This window comes from Danio rerio, chromosome 21 (assembly GCF_052040795.2).
Source record: "Danio rerio strain M-AB ecotype USA chromosome 21, GRCz13ab, whole genome shotgun sequence".
NCBI lineage: Eukaryota > Metazoa > Chordata > Actinopteri > Cypriniformes > Danionidae > Danio > Danio rerio.
Genome location: NC_141041.1, coordinates 51,195,715 through 51,216,753, shown reverse-complemented (window position 1 = coordinate 51,216,753; position 21,039 = coordinate 51,195,715). Strand labels below are relative to the sequence as shown.

The 21,039-nt window shown below is 48.9% G+C and overlaps 2 protein-coding genes across 2 annotated transcripts in view; both read right to left on the bottom strand.

Moving 5' to 3' along the window:
- The window catches only part of ddx46 (DEAD (Asp-Glu-Ala-Asp) box polypeptide 46), an 800,847-nt gene that overhangs the window by 342,552 nt on the left and 437,256 nt on the right, over positions 1-21,039 (bottom strand). The gene's annotated exons all lie outside the window — the stretch shown is intronic.
- Positions 3,267-10,321, bottom strand: LOC147832046 (uncharacterized). Its single transcript, XM_087302027.1, has 25 exons — positions 10,126-10,321; positions 9,929-10,029; positions 9,694-9,812; positions 9,432-9,599; positions 8,991-9,190; positions 8,794-8,894; positions 8,559-8,677; positions 8,294-8,461; positions 7,853-8,052; positions 7,656-7,756; positions 7,421-7,539; positions 7,159-7,326; positions 6,718-6,917; positions 6,521-6,621; positions 6,286-6,404; positions 6,021-6,188; positions 5,580-5,779; positions 5,383-5,483; positions 5,148-5,266; positions 4,886-5,053; positions 4,445-4,644; positions 4,248-4,348; positions 4,013-4,131; positions 3,748-3,915; positions 3,267-3,506 (listed from the first exon to the last, which is right to left on the bottom strand). Exons 1-25 carry the CDS (start codon positions 10,290-10,292, stop codon positions 3,282-3,284), a joined length of 3,720 nt encoding a protein of 1,239 aa, XP_087158153.1. The 5' UTR covers positions 10,293-10,321; the 3' UTR covers positions 3,267-3,281.

The window sequence follows — 21,039 nt, the reverse complement described above, 5'->3', positions numbered from 1 at the left end:
CAGTCGTAGCTCGTGAACTCGGCGAAATAAAGGCGGATGATTTGGAAGGTTCCATTCATCATGATGTCTCTCACCACAGGGCTGATGTTCAAAACCTAGAGGTGATGAAAAGCAAAGAGAAAAGCAAATGTTTCCATCACCGAGTACGCAACAGAAACTCTTGGGCTATGTTGGGCTACGGTCAGGGTCGGGTACTAAAATCATGGTCAAACAAAAGGAAAGGCAACATTCCCATTTCAGAGTACAACACAAAATGTCCCGGGCTATCTTGTTTTAACAATTTCCTAAACAAAGCGGAACAGCTGCGCGCTTGCCATCTCATGGATGGGAACGTACCTGCGAGGTCTGGGTGAGAACCGTCAAGAACTGGTCCACATCCTGGAAAGCATTGCTGCCGTCAAGACGCTCAAAGACCATGGTGATCAGATCTGCGTTGTTCAGCGCTCCAGATGTTAGGGTCAGCTGAGCAACTTGAGAGGCACTCAGAAGGTCCAGTGCCTGGAACTGCAGAAGAGAAAAAAACAACAACAACGTCTGTAGAAACAACGTGCATGCTCAAAGCAGTCACCAGAACAACCAAGTGGCACGGTGGGCCCCTTACACTTCCAAATGCCTCGTTGAGTGCACGCAGGTCTTGGTAGTCCACGTAGACAGAGAATTTGCCAAAGCTCTCTTCAAGCCAAACACTGAGGCTGCTGGTGACGGACCCACAGGTTGAGCCTGCGACAGGGACGTGCAAAAGAGACTCGTTAGGACGGACGAAGATGCACAGACACCAAGAATTGATATTTTATTTAGCCCACAAGACAAACAAGCGCTGAATATGCTGGACTTACCTGATGCCTGACTCTGCTTTAGGTAGCCCAACAGGACTGCGGTGAGCTCCTGCTGTCTCAGCGATGTCATCTGCTCAAAGTGGCTGCTCAGAGCCCCGACGCTAGATTGGATCAAAACACGGCAGAAGAAATCTAAGCATGACGCAGTTAACTGAAAACATTGCAGAGCTGGCTAGCATATGGAAAGCGTTACGTACATGATGTGGTATGCGTTGCAGTCGGTATATGATGTTACTGTCTGGAGCATCTCTGCAGTCAAGCTGGAAAGGACTGGACTCAGTTTCAGCGTGAACCAGGAAATCCAGTCGTAGCTCGTGAACTCGGCGAAATAAAGGCGGATGATTTGGAAGGTTCCATTCATCATGATGTCTCTCACCACAGGGCTGATGTTCAAAACCTAGAGGTGATGAAAAGCAAAGAGAAAAGCAAATGTTTCCATCACCGAGTACGCAACAGAAACTCTTGGGCTATGTTGGGCTACGGTCAGGGTCGGGTACTAAAATCATGGTCAAACAAAAGGAAAGGCAACATTCCCATTTCAGAGTACAACACAAAATGTCCCGGGCTATCTTGTTTTAACAATTTCCTAAACAAAGCGGAACAGCTGCGCGCTTGCCATCTCATGGATGGGAACGTACCTGCGAGGTCTGGGTGAGAACCGTCAAGAACTGGTCCACATCCTGGAAAGCATTGCTGCCGTCAAGACGCTCAAAGACCATGGTGATCAGATCTGCGTTGTTCAGCGCTCCAGATGTTAGGGTCAGCTGAGCAACTTGAGAGGCACTCAGAAGGTCCAGTGCCTGGAACTGCAGAAGAGAAAACAACAACAACGTCTGTAGAAACAATGTGCATGCTCAAAGCAGTCACCAGAACAACCAAGTGGCACGGTGGGCCCCTTACACTTCCAAATGCCTCGTTGAGTGCACGCAGGTCTTGGTAGTCCACGTAGACAGAGAATTTGCCAAAGCTCTCTTCAAGCCAAACACTGAGGCTGCTGGTGACGGACCCACAGGTTGAGCCTGCGACAGGGACGTGCAAAAGAGACTCGTTAGGACGGACGAAGATGCACAGACACCAAGAATTGATATTTTATTTAGCCCACAAGACAAACAAGCGCTGAATATGCTGGACTTACCTGATGCCTGACTCTGCTTTAGGTAGCCCAACAGGACTGCGGTGAGCTCCTGCTGTCTCAGCGATGTCATCTGCTCAAAGTGGCTGCTCAGAGCCCCGACGCTAGATTGGATCAAAACACAGCAGAAGAAATCTAAGCATGACGCAGTTAACTGAAAACATTGCAGAGCTGGCTAGCATATGGAAAGCGTTACGTACATGATGTGGTATGCGTTGCAGTCGGTATATGATGTTACTGTCTGGAGCATCTCTGCAGTCAAGCTGGAAAGGACTGGACTCAGTTTCAGCGTGAACCAGGAAATCCAGTCGTAGCTCGTGAACTCGGCGAAATAAAGGCGGATGATTTGGAAGGTTCCATTCATCATGATGTCTCTCACCACAGGGCTGATGTTCAAAACCTAGAGGTGATGAAAAGCAAAGAGAAAAGCAAATGTTTCCATCACCGAGTACGCAACAGAAACTCTTGGGCTATGTTGGGCTACGGTCAGGGTCGGGTACTAAAATCATGGTCAAACAAAAGGAAAGGCAACATTCCCATTTCAGAGTACAACACAAAATGTCCCGGGCTATCTTGTTTTAACAATTTCCTAAACAAAGCGGAACAGCTGCGCGCTTGCCATCTCATGGATGGGAACGTACCTGCGAGGTCTGGGTGAGAACCGTCAAGAACTGGTCCACATCCTGGAAAGCATTGCTGCCGTCAAGACGCTCAAAGACCATGGTGATCAGATCTGCGTTGTTCAGCGCTCCAGATGTTAGGGTCAGCTGAGCAACTTGAGAGGCACTCAGAAGGTCCAGTGCCTGGAACTGCAGAAGGGAAAACAACAACAACAACGTCTGTAGAAACAACGTGCATGCTCAAAGCAGTCACCAGAACAACCAAGTGGCACGGTGGGCCCCTTACACTTCCAAATGCCTCGTTGAGTGCACGCAGGTCTTGGTAGTCCACGTAGACAGAGAATTTGCCAAAGCTCTCTTCAAGCCAAACACTGAGGCTGCTGGTGACGGACCCACAGGTTGAGCCTTCGACAGGGACGTGCAAAAGAGACTCGTTAGGACGGACGAAGATGCACAGACACCAAGTATTGATATTTTATTTAGCCCACAAGACAAACAAGCGCTGAATATGCTGGACCTACCTGATGCCTGACTCTGCTTTAGGTAGCCCAACAGGACTGCGGTGAGCTCCTGCTGTCTTAGCGATGTCATCTGCTCAAAGTGGCTGCTCAGAGCCCCGACGCTAGATTGGATCAAAACACGGCAGAAGAAATCTAAGCATGACGCAGTTAACTGAAAACATTGCAGAGCTGGCTAGCATATGGAAAGCGTTACGTACATGATGTGGTATGCGTTGCAGTCGGTATATGATGTTACTGTCTGGAGCATCTCTGCAGTCAAGCTGGAAAGGACTGGACTCAGTTTCAGCGTGAACCAGGAAATCCAGTCGTAGCTCGTGAACTCGGCGAAATAAAGGCGGATGATTTGGAAGGTTCCATTCATCATGATGTCTCTCACCACAGGGCTGATGTTCAAAACCTAGAGGTGATGAAAAGCAAAGAGAAAAGCAAATGTTTCCATCACCGAGTACGCAACAGAAACTCTTGGGCTATGTTGGGCTACGGTCAGGGTCGGGTACTAAAATCATGGTCAAACAAAAGGAAAGGCAACATTCCCATTTCAGAGTACAACACAAAATGTCCCGGGCTATCTTGTTTTAACAATTTCCTAAACAAAGCGGAACAGCTGCGCGCTTGCCATCTCATGGATGGGAATGTACCTGCGAGGTCTGGGTGAGAACCGTCAAGAACTGGTCCACATCCTGGAAAGCATTGCTGCCGTCAAGACGCTCAAAGACCATGGTGATCAGATCTGCGTTGTTCAGCGCTCCAGATGTTAGGGTCAGCTGAGCAACTTGAGAGGCACTCAGAAGGTCCAGTGCCTGGAACTGCAGAAGAGAAAAAAACAACAACAACGTCTGTAGAAACAACGTGCATGCTCAAAGCAGTCACCAGAAAAACCAAGTGGCACGGTGGGCCCCTTACACTTCCAAATGCCTCGTTGAGTGCACGCAGGTCTTGGTAGTCCACGTAGACAGAGAATTTGCCAAAGCTCTCTTCAAGCCAAACACTGAGGCTGCTGGTGACGGACCCACAGGTTGAGCCTGCGACAGGGACGTGCAAAAGAGACTCGTTAGGACGGACGAAGATGCACAGACACCAAGAATTGATATTTTATTTAGCCCACAAGACAAACAAGCGCTGAATATGCTGGACTTACCTGATGCCTGACTCTGCTTTAGGTAGCCCAACAGGACTGCGGTGAGCTCCTGCTGTCTCAGCGATGTCATCTGCTCAAAGTGGCTGCTCAGAGCCCCGACGCTAGATTGGATCAAAACACGGCAGAAGAAATCTAAGCATGACGCAGTTAACTGAAAACATTGCAGAGCTGGCTAGCATATGGAAAGCGTTACGTACATGATGTGGTATGCGTTGCAGTCGGTATATGATGTTACTGTCTGGAGCATCTCTGCAGTCAAGCTGGAAAGGACTGGACTCAGTTTCAGCGTGAACCAGGAAATCCAGTCGTAGCTCGTGAACTCGGCGAAATAAAGGCGGATGATTTGGAAGGTTCCATTCATCATGATGTCTCTCACCACAGGGCTGATGTTCAAAACCTAGAGGTGATGAAAAGCAAAGAGAAAAGCAAATGTTTCCATCACCGAGTACGCAACAGAAACTCTTGGGCTATGTTGGGCTACGGTCAGGGTCGGGTAATAAAATCATGGTCAAACAAAAGGAAAGGCAACATTCCCATTTCAGAGTACAACACAAAATGTCCCGGGCTATCTTGTTTTAACAATTTTCTAAACAAAGCGGAACAGCTGCGCGCTTGCCATCTCATGGATGGGAACGTACCTGCGAGGTCTGGGTGAGAACCGTCAAGAACTGGTCCACATCCTGGAAAGCATTGCTGCCGTCAAGACGCTCAAAGACCATGGTGATCAGATCTGCGTTGTTCAGCGCTCCAGATGTTAGGGTCAGCTGAGCAACTTGAGAGGCACTCAGAAGGTCCAGTGCCTGGAACTGCAGAAGAGAAAACAACAACAACGTCTGTAGAAACAATGTGCATGCTCAAAGCAGTCACCAGAACAACCAAGTGGCACGGTGGGCCCCTTACACTTCCAAATGCCTCGTTGAGTGCACGCAGGTCTTGGTAGTCCACGTAGACAGAGAATTTGCCAAAGCTCTCTTCAAGCCAAACACTGAGGCTGCTGGTGACGGACCCACAGGTTGAGCCTGCGACAGGGACGTGCAAAAGAGACTCGTTAGGACGGACGAAGATGCACAGACACCAAGAATTGATATTTTATTTAGCCCACAAGACAAACAAGCGCTGAATATGCTGGACTTACCTGATGCCTGACTCTGCTTTAGGTAGCCCAACAGGACTGCGGTGAGCTCCTGCTGTCTCAGCGATGTCATCTGCTCAAAGTGGCTGCTCAGAGCCCCGACGCTAGATTGGATCAAAACACAGCAGAAGAAATCTAAGCATGACGCAGTTAACTGAAAACATTGCAGAGCTGGCTAGCATATGGAAAGCGTTACGTACATGATGTGGTATGCGTTGCAGTCGGTATATGATGTTACTGTCTGGAGCATCTCTGCAGTCAAGCTGGAAAGGACTGGACTCAGTTTCAGCGTGAACCAGGAAATCCAGTCGTAGCTCGTGAACTCGGCGAAATAAAGGCGGATGATTTGGAAGGTTCCATTCATCATGATGTCTCTCACCACAGGGCTGATGTTCAAAACCTAGAGGTGATGAAAAGCAAAGAGAAAAGCAAATGTTTCCATCACCGAGTACGCAACAGAAACTCTTGGGCTATGTTGGGCTACGGTCAGGGTCGGGTACTAAAATCATGGTCAAACAAAAGGAAAGGCAACATTCCCATTTCAGAGTACAACACAAAATGTCCCGGGCTATCTTGTTTTAACAATTTCCTAAACAAAGCGGAACAGCTGCGCGCTTGCCATCTCATGGATGGGAACGTACCTGCGAGGTCTGGGTGAGAACCGTCAAGAACTGGTCCACATCCTGGAAAGCATTGCTGCCGTCAAGACGCTCAAAGACCATGGTGATCAGATCTGCGTTGTTCAGCGCTCCAGATGTTAGGGTCAGCTGAGCAACTTGAGAGGCACTCAGAAGGTCCAGTGCCTGGAACTGCAGAAGGGAAAACAACAACAACAACGTCTGTAGAAACAACGTGCATGCTCAAAGCAGTCACCAGAACAACCAAGTGGCACGGTGGGCCCCTTACACTTCCAAATGCCTCGTTGAGTGCACGCAGGTCTTGGTAGTCCACGTAGACAGAGAATTTGCCAAAGCTCTCTTCAAGCCAAACACTGAGGCTGCTGGTGACGGACCCACAGGTTGAGCCTTCGACAGGGACGTGCAAAAGAGACTCGTTAGGACGGACGAAGATGCACAGACACCAAGTATTGATATTTTATTTAGCCCACAAGACAAACAAGCGCTGAATATGCTGGACCTACCTGATGCCTGACTCTGCTTTAGGTAGCCCAACAGGACTGCGGTGAGCTCCTGCTGTCTTAGCGATGTCATCTGCTCAAAGTGGCTGCTCAGAGCCCCGACGCTAGATTGGATCAAAACACGGCAGAAGAAATCTAAGCATGACGCAGTTAACTGAAAACATTGCAGAGCTGGCTAGCATATGGAAAGCGTTACGTACATGATGTGGTATGCGTTGCAGTCGGTATATGATGTTACTGTCTGGAGCATCTCTGCAGTCAAGCTGGAAAGGACTGGACTCAGTTTCAGCGTGAACCAGGAAATCCAGTCGTAGCTCGTGAACTCGGCGAAATAAAGGCGGATGATTTGGAAGGTTCCATTCATCATGATGTCTCTCACCACAGGGCTGATGTTCAAAACCTAGAGGTGATGAAAAGCAAAGAGAAAAGCAAATGTTTCCATCACCGAGTACGCAACAGAAACTCTTGGGCTATGTTGGGCTACGGTCAGGGTCGGGTACTAAAATCATGGTCAAACAAAAGGAAAGGCAACATTCCCATTTCAGAGTACAACACAAAATGTCCCGGGCTATCTTGTTTTAACAATTTCCTAAACAAAGCGGAACAGCTGCGCGCTTGCCATCTCATGGATGGGAACGTACCTGCGAGGTCTGGGTGAGAACCGTCAAGAACTGGTCCACATCCTGGAAAGCATTGCTGCCGTCAAGACGCTCAAAGACCATGGTGATCAGATCTGCGTTGTTCAGCGCTCCAGATGTTAGGGTCAGCTGAGCAACTTGAGAGGCACTCAGAAGGTCCAGTGCCTGGAACTGCAGAAGAGAAAACAACAACAACGTCTGTAGAAACAATGTGCATGCTCAAAGCAGTCACCAGAACAACCAAGTGGCACGGTGGGCCCCTTACACTTCCAAATGCCTCGTTGAGTGCACGCAGGTCTTGGTAGTCCACGTAGACAGAGAATTTGCCAAAGCTCTCTTCAAGCCAAACACTGAGGCTGCTGGTGTCGGACCCACAGGTTGAGCCTGCGACAGGGACGTGCAAAAGAGACTCGTTAGGACGGACGAAGATGCACAGACACCAAGAATTGATATTTTATTTAGCCCACAAGACAAACAAGCTCTGCCTATGCTGGACCTACCTGATGCCTGACTCTGCTTTTGGTAGCCCAACAGGACTGCGGTGAGCTCCTGCTGTCTTAGCGATGTCATCTGCTCAAAGTGGCTGCTCAGAGCCCCGACGCTAGATTGGATCAAAACACGGCAGAAGAAATCTAAGCATGACGCAGTTAACTGAAAACATTGCAGAGCTGGCTAGCATATGGAAAGCGTTACGTACATGATGTGGTATGCGTTGCAGTCGGTATATGATGTTACTGTCTGGAGCATCTCTGCAGTCAAGCTGGAAAGGACTGGACTCAGTTTCAGCGTGAACCAGGAAATCCAGTCGTAGCTCGTGAACTCGGCGAAATAAAGGCGGATGATTTGGAAGGTTCCATTCATCATGATGTCTCTCACCACAGGGCTGATGTTCAAAACCTAGAGGTGATGAAAAGCAAAGAGAAAAGCAAATGTTTCCATCACCGAGTACGCAACAGAAACTCTTGGGCTATGTTGGGCTACGGTCAGGGTCGGGTACTAAAATCATGGTCAAACAAAAGGAAAGGCAACATTCCCATTTCAGAGTACAACACAAAATGTCCCGGGCTATCTTGTTTTAACAATTTTCTAAACAAAGCGGAACAGCTGCGCGTTTGCCATCTCATGGATGGGAACGTACCTGCGAGGTCTGGGTGAGAACCGTCAAGAACTGGTCCACATCCTGGAAAGCATTGCTGCCGTCAAGACGCTCAAAGACCATGGTGATCAGATCTGCGTTGTTCAGCGCTCCAGATGTTAGGGTCAGCTGAGCAACTTGAGAGGCACTCAGAAGGTCCAGTGCCTGGAACTGCAGAAGGGAAAACAACAACAACAACGTCTGTAGAAACAACGTGCATGCTCAAAGCAGTCACCAGAACAACCAAGTGGCACGGTGGGCCCCTTACACTTCCAAATGCCTCGTTGAGTGCACGCAGGTCTTGGTAGTCCACGTAGACAGAGAATTTGCCAAAGCTCTCTTCAAGCCAAACACTGAGGCTGCTGGTGACGGACCCACAGGTTGAGCCTTCGACAGGGACGTGCAAAAGAGACTCGTTAGGACGGACGAAGATGCACAGACACCAAGTATTGATATTTTATTTAGCCCACAAGACAAACAAGCGCTGAATATGCTGGACCTACCTGATGCCTGACTCTGCTTTAGGTAGCCCAACAGGACTGCGGTGAGCTCCTGCTGTCTTAGCGATGTCATCTGCTCAAAGTGGCTGCTCAGAGCCCCGACGCTAGATTGGATCAAAACACGGCAGAAGAAATCTAAGCATGACGCAGTTAACTGAAAACATTGCAGAGCTGGCTAGCATATGGAAAGCGTTACGTACATGATGTGGTATGCGTTGCAGTCGGTATATGATGTTACTGTCTGGAGCATCTCTGCAGTCAAGCTGGAAAGGACTGGACTCAGTTTCAGCGTGAACCAGGAAATCCAGTCGTAGCTTGTGAACTCGGCGAAATAAAGGCGGATGATTTGGAAGGTTCCATTCATCATGATGTCTCTCACCACAGGGCTGATGTTCAAAACCTAGAGGTGATGAAAAGCAAAGAGAAAAGCAAATGTTTCCATCACCGAGTACGCAACAGAAACTCTTGGGCTATGTTGGGCTACGGTCAGGGTCGGGTACTAAAATCATGGTCAAACAAAAGGAAAGGCAACATTCCCATTTCAGAGTACAACACAAAATGTCCCGGGCTATCTTGTTTTAACAATTTTCTAAACAAAGCGGAACAGCTGCGCGCTTGCCATCTCATGGATGGGAACGTACCTGCGAGGTCTGGGTGAGAACCGTCAAGAACTGGTCCACATCCTGGAAAGCATTGCTGCCGTCAAGACGCTCAAAGACCATGGTGATCAGATCTGCGTTGTTCAGCGCTCCAGATGTTAGGGTCAGCTGAGCAACTTGAGAGGCACTCAGAAGGTCCAGTGCCTGGAACTGCAGAAGAGAAAACAACAACAACGTCTGTAGAAACAATGTGCATGCTCAAAGCAGTCACCAGAACAACCAAGTGGCACGGTGGGCCCCTTACACTTCCAAATGCCTCGTTGAGTGCACGCAGGTCTTGGTAGTCCACGTAGACAGAGAATTTGCCAAAGCTCTCTTCAAGCCAAACACTGAGGCTGCTGGTGTCGGACCCACAGGTTGAGCCTGCGACAGGGACGTGCAAAAGAGACTCGTTAGGACGGACGAAGATGCACAGACACCAAGAATTGATATTTTATTTAGCCCACAAGACAAACAAGCTCTGCCTATGCTGGACCTACCTGATGCCTGACTCTGCTTTAGGTAGCCCAACAGGACTGCGGTGAGCTCCTGCTGTCTCAGCGATGTCATCTGCTCAAAGTGGCTGCTCAGAGCCCCGACGCTAGATTGGATCAAAACACGGCAGAAGAAATCTAAGCATGATGCAGTTAACTGAAAACATTGCAGAGCTGGCTAGCATATGGAAAGCGTTACGTACATGATGTGGTATGCGTTGCAGTCGGTATATGATGTTACTGTCTGGAGCATCTCTGCAGTCAAGCTGGGAAGGACTGGACTCAGTTTCAGCGTGAACCAGGAAATCCAGTCGTAGCTCGTGAACTCGGCGAAATAAAGGCGGATGATTTGGAAGGTTCCATTCATCATGATGTCTCTCACCACAGGGCTGATGTTCAAAACCTAGAGGTGATGAAAAGCAAAGAGAAAAGCAAATGTTTCCATCACCGAGTACGCAACAGAAACTCTTGGGCTATGTTGGGCTACGGTCAGGGTCGGGTACTAAAATCATGGTCAAACAAAAGGAAAGGCAACATTCCCATTTCAGAGTACAACACAAAATGTCCCGGGCTATCTTGTTTAACAATTTTCTAAACAAAGCGGAACAGCTGCGCGCTTGCTATCTCATGGATGGGAACGTACCTGCGAGGTCTGGGTGAGAACCGTCAAGAACTGGTCCACATCCTGGAAAGCATTGCTGCCGTCAAGACGCTCAAAGACCATGGTGATCAGATCTGCGTTGTTCAGCGCTCCAGATGTTAGGGTCAGCTGAGCAACTTGAGAGGCACTCAGAAGGTCCAGTGCCTGGAACTGCAGAAGAGAAAACAACAACAACGTCTGTAGAAACAATGTGCATGCTCAAAGCAGTCACCAGAACAACCAAGTGGCACGGTGGGCCCCTTACACTTCCAAATGCCTCGTTGAGTGCACGCAGGTCTTGGTAGTCGACGTAGACAGAGAATTTGCCAAAGCTCTCTTCAAGCCAAACACTGAGGCTGCTGGTGTCGGACCCACAGGTTGAGCCTGCGACAGGGACGTGCAAAAGAGACTCGTTAGGACGAACGAAGATGCACAGACACCAAGAATTGATATTTTATTTAGCCCACAAGACAAACAAGCTCTGCCTATGCTGGACCTACCTGATGCCTGACTCTGCTTTTGGTAGCCCAACAGGACTGCGGTGAGCTCCTGCTGTCTTAGCGATGTCATCTGCTCAAAGTGGCTGCTCAGAGCCCCGACGCTAGATTGGATCAAAACACGGCAGAAGAAATCTAAGCATGACGCAGTTAACTGAAAACATTGCAGAGCTGGCTAGCATATGGAAAGCGTTACGTACATGATGTGGTATGCGTTGCAGTCGGTATATGATGTTACTGTCTGGAGCATCTCTGCAGTCAAGCTGGAAAGGACTGGACTCAGTTTCAGCGTGAACCAGGAAATCCAGTCGTAGCTCGTGAACTCGGCGAAATAAAGGCGGATGATTTGGAAGGTTCCATTCATCATGATGTCTCTCACCACAGGGCTGATGTTCAAAACCTAGAGGTGATGAAAAGCAAAGAGAAAAGCAAATGTTTCCATCACCGAGTACGCAACAGAAACTCTTGGGCTATGTTGGGCTACGGTCAGGGTCGGGTACTAAAATCATGGTCAAACAAAAGGAAAGGCAACATTCCCATTTCAGAGTACAACACAAAATGTCCCGGGCTATCTTGTTTTAACAATTTCCTAAACAAAGCGGAACAGCTGCGCGCTTGCCATCTCATGGATGGGAACGTACCTGCGAGGTCTGGGTGAGAACCGTCAAGAACTGGTCCACATCCTGGAAAGCATTGCTGCCGTCAAGACGCTCAAAGACCATGGTGATCAGATCTGCGTTGTTCAGCGCTCCAGATGTTAGGGTCAGCTGAGCAACTTGAGAGGCACTCAGAAGGTCCAGTGCCTGGAACTGCAGAAGGGAAAACAACAACAACAACGTCTGTAGAAACAACGTGCATGCTCAAAGCAGTCACCAGAACAACCAAGTGGCACGGTGGGCCCCTTACACTTCCAAATGCCTCGTTGAGTGCACGCAGGTCTTGGTAGTCCACGTAGACAGAGAATTTGCCAAAGCTCTCTTCAAGCCAAACACTGAGGCTGCTGGTGACGGACCCACAGTTTGAGCCTTCGACAGGGACGTGCAAAAGAGACTCGTTAGGACGGACGAAGATGCACAGACACCAAGTATTGATATTTTATTTAGCCCACAAGACAAACAAGCGCTGAATATGCTGGACCTACCTGATGCCTGACTCTGCTTTAGGTAGCCCAACAGGACTGCGGTGAGCTCCTGCTGTCTTAGCGATGTCATCTGCTCAAAGTGGCTGCTCAGAGCCCCGACGCTAGATTGGATCAAAACACGGCAGAAGAAATCTAAGCATGACGCAGTTAACTGAAAACATTGCAGAGCTGGCTAGCATATGGAAAGCGTTACGTACATGATGTGGTATGCGTTGCAGTCGGTATATGATGTTACTGTCTGGAGCATCTCTGCAGTCAAGCTGGAAAGGACTGGACTCAGTTTCAGCGTGAACCAGGAAATCCAGTCGTAGCTCGTGAACTCGGCGAAATAAAGGCGGATGATTTGGAAGGTTCCATTCATCATGATGTCTCTCACCACAGGGCTGATGTTCAAAACCTAGAGGTGATGAAAAGCAAAGAGAAAAGCAAATGTTTCCATCACCGAGTACGCAACAGAAACTCTTGGGCTATGTTGGGCTACGGTCAGGGTCGGGTACTAAAATCATGGTCAAACAAAAGGAAAGGCAACATTCCCATTTCAGAGTACAACACAAAATGTCCCGGGCTATCTTGTTTTAACAATTTTCTAAACAAAGCGGAACAGCTGCGCGCTTGCCATCTCATGGATGGGAACGTACCTGCGAGGTCTGGGTGAGAACCGTCAAGAACTGGTCCACATCCTGGAAAGCATTGCTGCCGTCAAGACGCTCAAAGACCATGGTGATCAGATCCGCGTTGTTCAGCGCTCCAGATGTTAGGGTCAGCTGAGCAACTTGAGAGGCACTCAGAAGGTCCAGTGCCTGGAACTGCAGAAGAGAAAACAACAACAACGTCTGTAGAAACAATGTGCATGCTCAAAGCAGTCACCAGAACAACCAAGTGGCACGGTGGGCCCCTTACACTTCCAAATGCCTCGTTGAGTGCACGCAGGTCTTGGTAGTCCACGTAGACAGAGAATTTGCCAAAGCTCTCTTCAAGCCAAACACTGAGGCTGCTGGTGTCGGACCCACAGGTTGAGCCTGCGACAGGGACGTGCAAAAGAGACTCGTTAGGACGGACGAAGATGCACAGACACCAAGAATTGATATTTTATTTAGCCCACAAGACAAACAAGCTCTGCCTATGCTGGACCTACCTGATGCCTGACTCTGCTTTTGGTAGCCCAACAGGACTGCGGTGAGCTCCTGCTGTCTTAGCGATGTCATCTGCTCAAAGTGGCTGCTCAGAGCCCCGACGCTAGATTGGATCAAAACACGGCAGAAGAAATCTAAGCATGACGCAGTTAACTGAAAACATTGCAGAGCTGGCTAGCATATGGAAAGCGTTACGTACATGATGTGGTATGCGTTGCAGTCGGTATATGATGTTACTGTCTGGAGCATCTCTGCAGTCAAGCTGGAAAGGACTGGACTCAGTTTCAGCGTGAACCAGGAAATCCAGTCGTAGCTCGTGAACTCGGCGAAATAAAGGCGGATGATTTGGAAGGTTCCATTCATCATGATGTCTCTCACCACAGGGCTGATGTTCAAAACCTAGAGGTGATGAAAAGCAAAGAGAAAAGCAAATGTTTCCATCACCGAGTACGCAACAGAAACTCTTGGGCTATGTTGGGCTACGGTCAGGGTCGGGTACTAAAATCATGGTCAAACAAAAGGAAAGGCAACATTCCCATTTCAGAGTACAACACAAAATGTCCCGGGCTATCTTGTTTTAACAATTTCCTAAACAAAGCGGAACAGCTGCACGCTTGCCATCTCATGGATGGGAACGTACCTGCGAGGTCTGGGTGAGAACCGTCAAGAACTGGTCCACATCCTGGAAAGCATTGCTGCCGTCAAGACGCTCAAAGACCATGGTGATCAGATCTGCGTTGTTCAGCGCTCCAGATGTTAGGGTCAGCTGAGCAACTTGAGAGGCACTCAGAAGGTCCAGTGCCTGGAACTGCAGAAGGGAAAACAACAACAACAACGTCTGTAGAAACAACGTGCATGCTCAAAGCAGTCACCAGAACAACCAAGTGGCACGGTGGGCCCCTTACACTTCCAAATGCCTCGTTGAGTGCACGCAGGTCTTGGTAGTCCACGTAGACAGAGAATTTGCCAAAGCTCTCTTCAAGCCAAACACTGAGGCTGCTGGTGACGGACCCACAGGTTGAGCCTTCGACAGGGACGTGCAAAAGAGACTCGTTAGGACGGACGAAGATGCACAGACACCAAGTATTGATATTTTATTTAGCCCACAAGACAAACAAGCGCTGAATATGCTGGACCTACCTGATGCCTGACTCTGCTTTAGGTAGCCCAACAGGACTGCGGTGAGCTCCTGCTGTCTTAGCGATGTCATCTGCTCAAAGTGGCTGCTCAGAGCCCCGACGCTAGATTGGATCAAAACACGGCAGAAGAAATCTAAGCATGACGCAGTTAACTGAAAACATTGCAGAGCTGGCTAGCATATGGAAAGCGTTACGTACATGATGTGGTATGCGTTGCAGTCGGTATATGATGTTACTGTCTGGAGCATCTCTGCAGTCAAGCTGGAAAGGACTGGACTCAGTTTCAGCGTGAACCAGGAAATCCAGTCGTAGCTCGTGAACTCGGCGAAATAAAGGCGGATGATTTGGAAGGTTCCATTCATCATGATGTCTCTCACCACAGGGCTGATGTTCAAAACCTAGAGGTGATGAAAAGCAAAGAGAAAAGCAAATGTTTCCATCACCGAGTACGCAACAGAAACTCTTGGGCTATGTTGGGCTACGGTCAGGGTCGGGTACTAAAATCATGGTCAAACAAAAGGAAAGGCAACATTCCCATTTCAGAGTACAACACAAAATGTCCCGGGCTATCTTGTTTTAACAATTTTCTAAACAAAGCGGAACAGCTGCGCGCTTGCCATCTCATGGATGGGAACGTTCCTGCGAGGTCTGGGTGAGAACCGTCAAGAACTGGTCCACATCCTGGAAAGCATTGCTGCCGTCAAGACGCTCAAAGACCATGGTGATCAGATCTGCGTTGTTCAGCGCTCCAGATGTTAGGGTCAGCTGAGCAACTTGAGAGGCACTCAGAAGGTCCAGTGCCTGGAACTGCAGAAGAGAAAACAACAACAACGTCTGTAGAAACAATGTGCATGCTCAAAGCAGTCACCAGAACAACCAAGTGGCACGGTGGGCCCCTTACACTTCCAAATGCCTCGTTGAGTGCACGCAGGTCTTGGTAGTCCACGTAGACAGAGAATTTGCCAAAGCTCTCTTCAAGCCAAACACTGAGGCTGCTGGTGTCGGACCCACAGGTTGAGCCTGCGACAGGGACGTGCAAAAGAGACTCGTTAGGACGGACGAAGATGCACAGACACCAAGAATTGATATTTTATTTAGCCCACAAGACAAACAAGCTCTGCCTATGCTGGACCTACCTGATGCCTGACTCTGCTTTAGGTAGCCCAACAGGACTGCGGTGAGCTCCTGCTGTCTCAGCGATGTCATCTGCTCAAAGTGGCTGCTCAGAGCCCCGACGCTAGATTGGATCAAAACACGGCAGAAGAAATCTAAGCATGATGCAGTTAACTGAAAACATTGCAGAGCTGGCTAGCATATGGAAAGCGTTACGTACATGATGTGGTATGCGTTGCAGTCGGTATATGATGTTACTGTCTGGAGCATCTCTGCAGTCAAGCTGGGAAGGACTGGACTCAGTTTCAGCGTGAACCAGGAAATCCAGTCGTAGCTCGTGAACTCGGCGAAATAAAGGCGGATGATTTGGAAGGTTCCATTCATCATGATGTCTCTCACCACAGGGCTGATGTTCAAAACCTAGAGGTGATGAAAAGCAAAGAGAAAAGCAAATGTTTCCATCACCGAGTACGCAACAGAAACTCTTGGGCTATGTTGGGCTACGGTCAGGGTCGGGTACTAAAATCATGGTCAAACAAAAGGAAAGGCAACATTCCCATTTCAGAGTACAACACAAAATGTCCCGGGCTATCTTGTTTAACAATTTTCTAAACAAAGCGGAACAGCTGCGCGCTTGCCATCTCATGGATGGGAACGTACCTGCGAGGTCTGGGTGAGAACCGTCAAGAACTGGTCCACATCCTGGAAAGCATTGCTGCCGTCAAGACGCTCAAAGACCATGGTGATCAGATCTGCGTTGTTCAGCGCTCCAGATGTTAGGGTCAGCTGAGCAACTTGAGAGGCACTCAGAAGGTCCAGTGCCTGGAACTGCAGAAGAGAAAACAACAACAACGTCTGTAGAAACAATGTGCATGCTCAAAGCAGTCACCAGAACAACCAAGTGGCACGGTGGGCCCCTTACACTTCCAAATGCCTCGTTGAGTGCACGCAGGTCTTGGTAGTCGACGTAGACAGAGAATTTGCCAAAGCTCTCTTCAAGCCAAACACTGAGGCTGCTGGTGTCGGACCCACAGGTTGAGCCTGCGACAGGGACGTGCAAAAGAGACTCGTTAGGACGAACGAAGATGCACAGACACCAAGAATTGATATTTTATTTAGCCCACAAGACAAACAAGCTCTGCCTATGCTGGACCTACCTGATGCCTGACTCTGCTTTTGGTAGCCCAACAGGACTGCGGTGAGCTCCTGCTGTCTTAGCGATGTCATCTGCTCAAAGTGGCTGCTCAGAGCCCCGACGCTAGATTGGATCAAAACACGGCAGAAGAAATCTAAGCATGACGCAGTTAACTGAAAACATTGCAGAGCTGGCTAGCATATGGAAAGCGTTACGTACATGATGTGGTATGCGTTGCAGTCGGTATATGATGTTACTGTCTGGAGCATCTCTGCAGTCAAGCTGGAAAGGACTGGACTCAGTTTCAGCGTGAACCAGGAAATCCAGTCGTAGCTCGTGAACTCGGCGAAATAAAGGCGGATGATTTGGAAGGTTCCATTCATCATGATGTCTCTCACCACAGGGCTGATGTTCAAAACCTAGAGGTGATGAAAAGCAAAGAGAAAAGCAAATGTTTCCATCACCGAGTACGCAACAGAAACTCTTGGGCTATGTTGGGCTACGGTCAGGGTCGGGTACTAAAATCATGGTCAAACAAAAGGAAAGGCAACATTCCCATTTCAGAGTACAACACAAATGTCCCGGGCTATCTTGTTTTAACAATTTCCTAAACAAAGCGGAACAGCTGCGCGCTTGCCATCTCATGGATGGGAACGTACCTGCGAGGTCTGGGTGAGAACCGTCAAGAACTGGTCCACATCCTGGAAAGCATTGCGGCCGTCAAGACGCTCAAAGACCATGGTGATCAGATCTGCGTTGTTCAGCGCTCCAGATGTTAGGGTCAGCTGAGCAACTTGAGAGGCACTCAGAAGGTCCAGTGCCTGGAACTGCAGAAGGGAAAACAACAACAACAACGTCTGTAGAAACAACGTGCATGCTCAAAGCAGTCACCAGAACAACCAAGTGGCACGGTGGGCCCCTTACACTTCCAAATGCCTCATTGAGTGCACGCAGGTCTTGGTAGTCCACGTAGACAGAGAATTTGCCAAAGCTCTCTTCAAGCCAAACACTGAGGCTGCTGGTGACGGACCCACAGGTTGAGCCTTCGACAGGGACGTGCAAAAGAGACTCGTTAGGACGGACGAAGATGCACAGACACCAAGTATTGATATTTTATTTAGCCCACAAGACAAACAAGCGCTGAATATGCTGGACCTACCTGATGCCTGACTCTGCTTTAGGTAGCCCAACAGGACTGCGGTGAGCTCCTGCTGTCTTAGCGATGTCATCTGCTCAAAGTGGCTGCTCAGAGCCCCGACGCTAGATTGGATCAAAACACGGCAGAAGAAATCTAAGCATGACGCAGTTAACTGAAAACATTGCAGAGCTGGCTAGCATATGGAAAGCGTTACGTACATGATGTGGTATGCGTTGCAGTCGGTATATGATGTTACTGTCTGGAGCATCTCTGCAGTCAAGCTGGAAAGGACTGGACTCAGTTTCAGCGTGAACCAGGAAATCCAGTCGTAGCTTGTGAACTCGGCGAAATAAAGGCGGATGATTTGGAAGGTTCCATTCATCATGATGTCTCTCACCACAGGGCTGATGTTCAAAACCTAGAGGTGATGAAAAGCAAAGAGAAAAGCAAATGTTTCCATCACTGAGTACGCAACAGAAACTCTTGGGCTATGTTGGGCTACGGTCAGGGTCGGGTACTAAAATCATGGTCAAACAAAAGGAAAGGCAACATTCCCATTTCAGAGTACAACACAAAATGTCCCGGGCTATCTTGTTTTAACAATTTCCTAAACAAAGCGGAACAGCTGCGCGCTTGCCATCTCATGGATGGGAACGTACCTGCGAGGTCTGGGTGAGAACCGTCAAGAACTGGTCCACATCCTGGAAAGCATTGCTGCCGTCAAGACGCTCAAAGACCATGGTGATCAGATCTGCGTTGTTCAGCGCTCCAGATGTTAGGGTCAGCTGAGCAACTTGAGAGGCACTCAGAAGGTCCAGTGCCTGGAACTGCAGAAGAGAAAACAACAACAACGTCTGTAGAAACAATGTGCATGCTCAAAGCAGTCACCAGAACAACCAAGTGGCACGGTGGGCCCCTTACACTTCCAAATGCCTCGTTGAGTGCACGCAGGTCTTGGTAGTCCACGTAGACAGAGAATTTGCCAAAGCTCTCTTCAAGCCAAACACTGAGGCTGCTGGTGTCGGACCCACAGGTTGAGCCTGCGACAGGGACGTGCAAAAGAGACTCATTAGGACGGACGAAGATGCACAGACACCAAGAATTGATATTTTATTTAGCCCACAAGACAAACAAGCTCTGCCTATGCTGGACCTACCTGATGCCTGACTCTGCTTTAGGTAGCCCAACAGGACTGCGGTGAGCTCCTGCTGTCTCAGCGATGTCATCTGCTCAAAGTGGCTGCTCAGAGCCCCGACGCTAGATTGGATCAAAACACGGCAGAAGAAATCTAAGCATGACGCAGTTAACTGAAAACATTGCAGAGCTGGCTAGCATATGGAAAGCGTTACGTACATGATGTGGTATGTGTTGCAGTCGGTATATGATGTTACAGTCTGGAGCATCTCTGCAGTCAAGCTGGGAAGGACTGGACTCAGTTTCAGCGTGAACCAGGAAATCCAGTCGTAGCTCGTAAACTCGGCGAAATAAAGGCGGATGATTTGGAAGGTTCCATTCATCATGATGTCTCTCACCACAGGGCTGATGTTCAAAACCTAGAGGTGATGAAAAGCAAAGAGAAAAGCAAATGTTTCCATCACCAAGTACGCAACAGAAACTCTTGGGCTATGTTGACTACGGTCAGGGTCGGGTACTAAAATCATGGTCAAACAAAAGGAAAGGCAACATTCCCATTTCAGAGTACAACACAAAATGTCCCGGGCTATCTTGTTTTAACAATTTCCTAAACAAAGCGGAACAGCTGCGCGCTTGCCATCTCATGGATGGGAACGTACCTGCGAGGTCTGGGTGAGAACCGTCAAGAACTGGTCCACATCCTGGAAAGCATTGCTGCCGTCAAGACGCTCAAAGACCATGGTGATCAGATCTGCGTTGTTCAGCGCTCCAGATGTTAGGGTCAGCTGAGCAACTTGAGAGGCACTCAGAAGGTCCAGTGCCTGGAACTGCAGAAGAGAAAACAACAACAACAACGTCTGTAGAAACAACGTGCTTGGTCAAAGCAGTCACCAGAACAACCAAGTGGCACGGTGGGCCCCTTACACTTCCAAATGCCTCGTTGAGTGCACGCAGGTCTTGGTAGTCCACGTAGACAGAGAATTTGCCAAAGCTCTCTTCAAGCCAAACACTGAGGCTGCTGGTGTCGGACCCACAGGTTGAGCCTGCGACAGGGACGTGCAAAAGAGACTCGTTAGGACGGACGAAGATGCACAGACACCAAGAATTGATATTTTATTTAGCCCACAAGACAAACAAGCTCTGCCTATGCTGGACCTACCTGATGCCTGACTCTGCTTTAGGTAGCCCAACAGGACTGCGGTGAGCTCCTGCTGTCTCAGCGATGTCATCTGCTCAAAGTGGCTGCTCAGAGCCCCGACGCTAGATTGGATCAAAACACGGCAGAAGAAATCTAAGCATGACGCAGTTAACTGAAAACATTGCAGAGCTGGCTAGCATATGGAAAGCGTTACGTACATGATGTGGTATGCGTTGCAGTCGGTATATGATGTTACTGTCTGGAGCATCTCTGCAGTCAAGCTGGAAAGGACTGGACTCAGTTTCAGCGTGAACCAGGAAATCCAGTCGTAGCTCGTGAACTCGGCGAAATAAAGGCGGATGATTTGGAAGGTTCCATTCATCATGATGTCTCTCACCACAGGGCTGATGTTCAAAACCTAGAGGTGATGAAAAGCAAAGAGAAAAGCAAATGTTTCCATCACCGAGTACGCAACAGAAACTCTTGGGCTATGTTGGGCTACGGTCAGGGTCGGGTACTAAAATCATGGTCAAACAAAAGGAAAGGCAACATTCCCATTTCAGAGTACAACACAAAATGTCCCGGGCTATCTTGTTTTAACAATTTCCTAAACAAAGCGGAACAGCTGCGCGCTTGCCATCTCATGGATGGGAACGTACCTGCGAGGTCTGGGTGAGAACCGTCAAGAACTGGTCCACATCCTGGAAAGCATTGCTGCCGTCAAGACGCTCAAAGACCATGGTGATCAGATCTGCGTTGTTCAGCGCTCCAGATGTTAGGGTCAGCTGAGCAACTTGAGAGGCACTCAGAAGGTCCAGTGCCTGGAACTGCAGAAGAGAAAACAACAACAACGTCTGTAGAAACAATGTGCATGCTCAAAGCAGTCACCAGAACAACCAAGTGGCACGG

Excerpts from the sequence above, each read along its gene's own strand:
- LOC147832046 (XM_087302027.1), bottom strand. The coding sequence starts at position 10,292 with ATGATGAATGGAACCTTCCAAATCATCCGCCTTTATTTCGCCGAGTTC. Across the intron at positions 5,267-5,382 it reads AAAGCAGAGTCAGGCATCAG|GCTCAACCTGTGGGTCCGTC; the intron begins GTAAGTCCAGCA and ends TCCCTGTCGCAG. Across the intron at positions 3,507-3,747 it reads TTCTCACCCAGACCTCGCAG|GTTTTGAACATCAGCCCTGT; the intron begins GTACATTCCCAT and ends CATCACCTCTAG.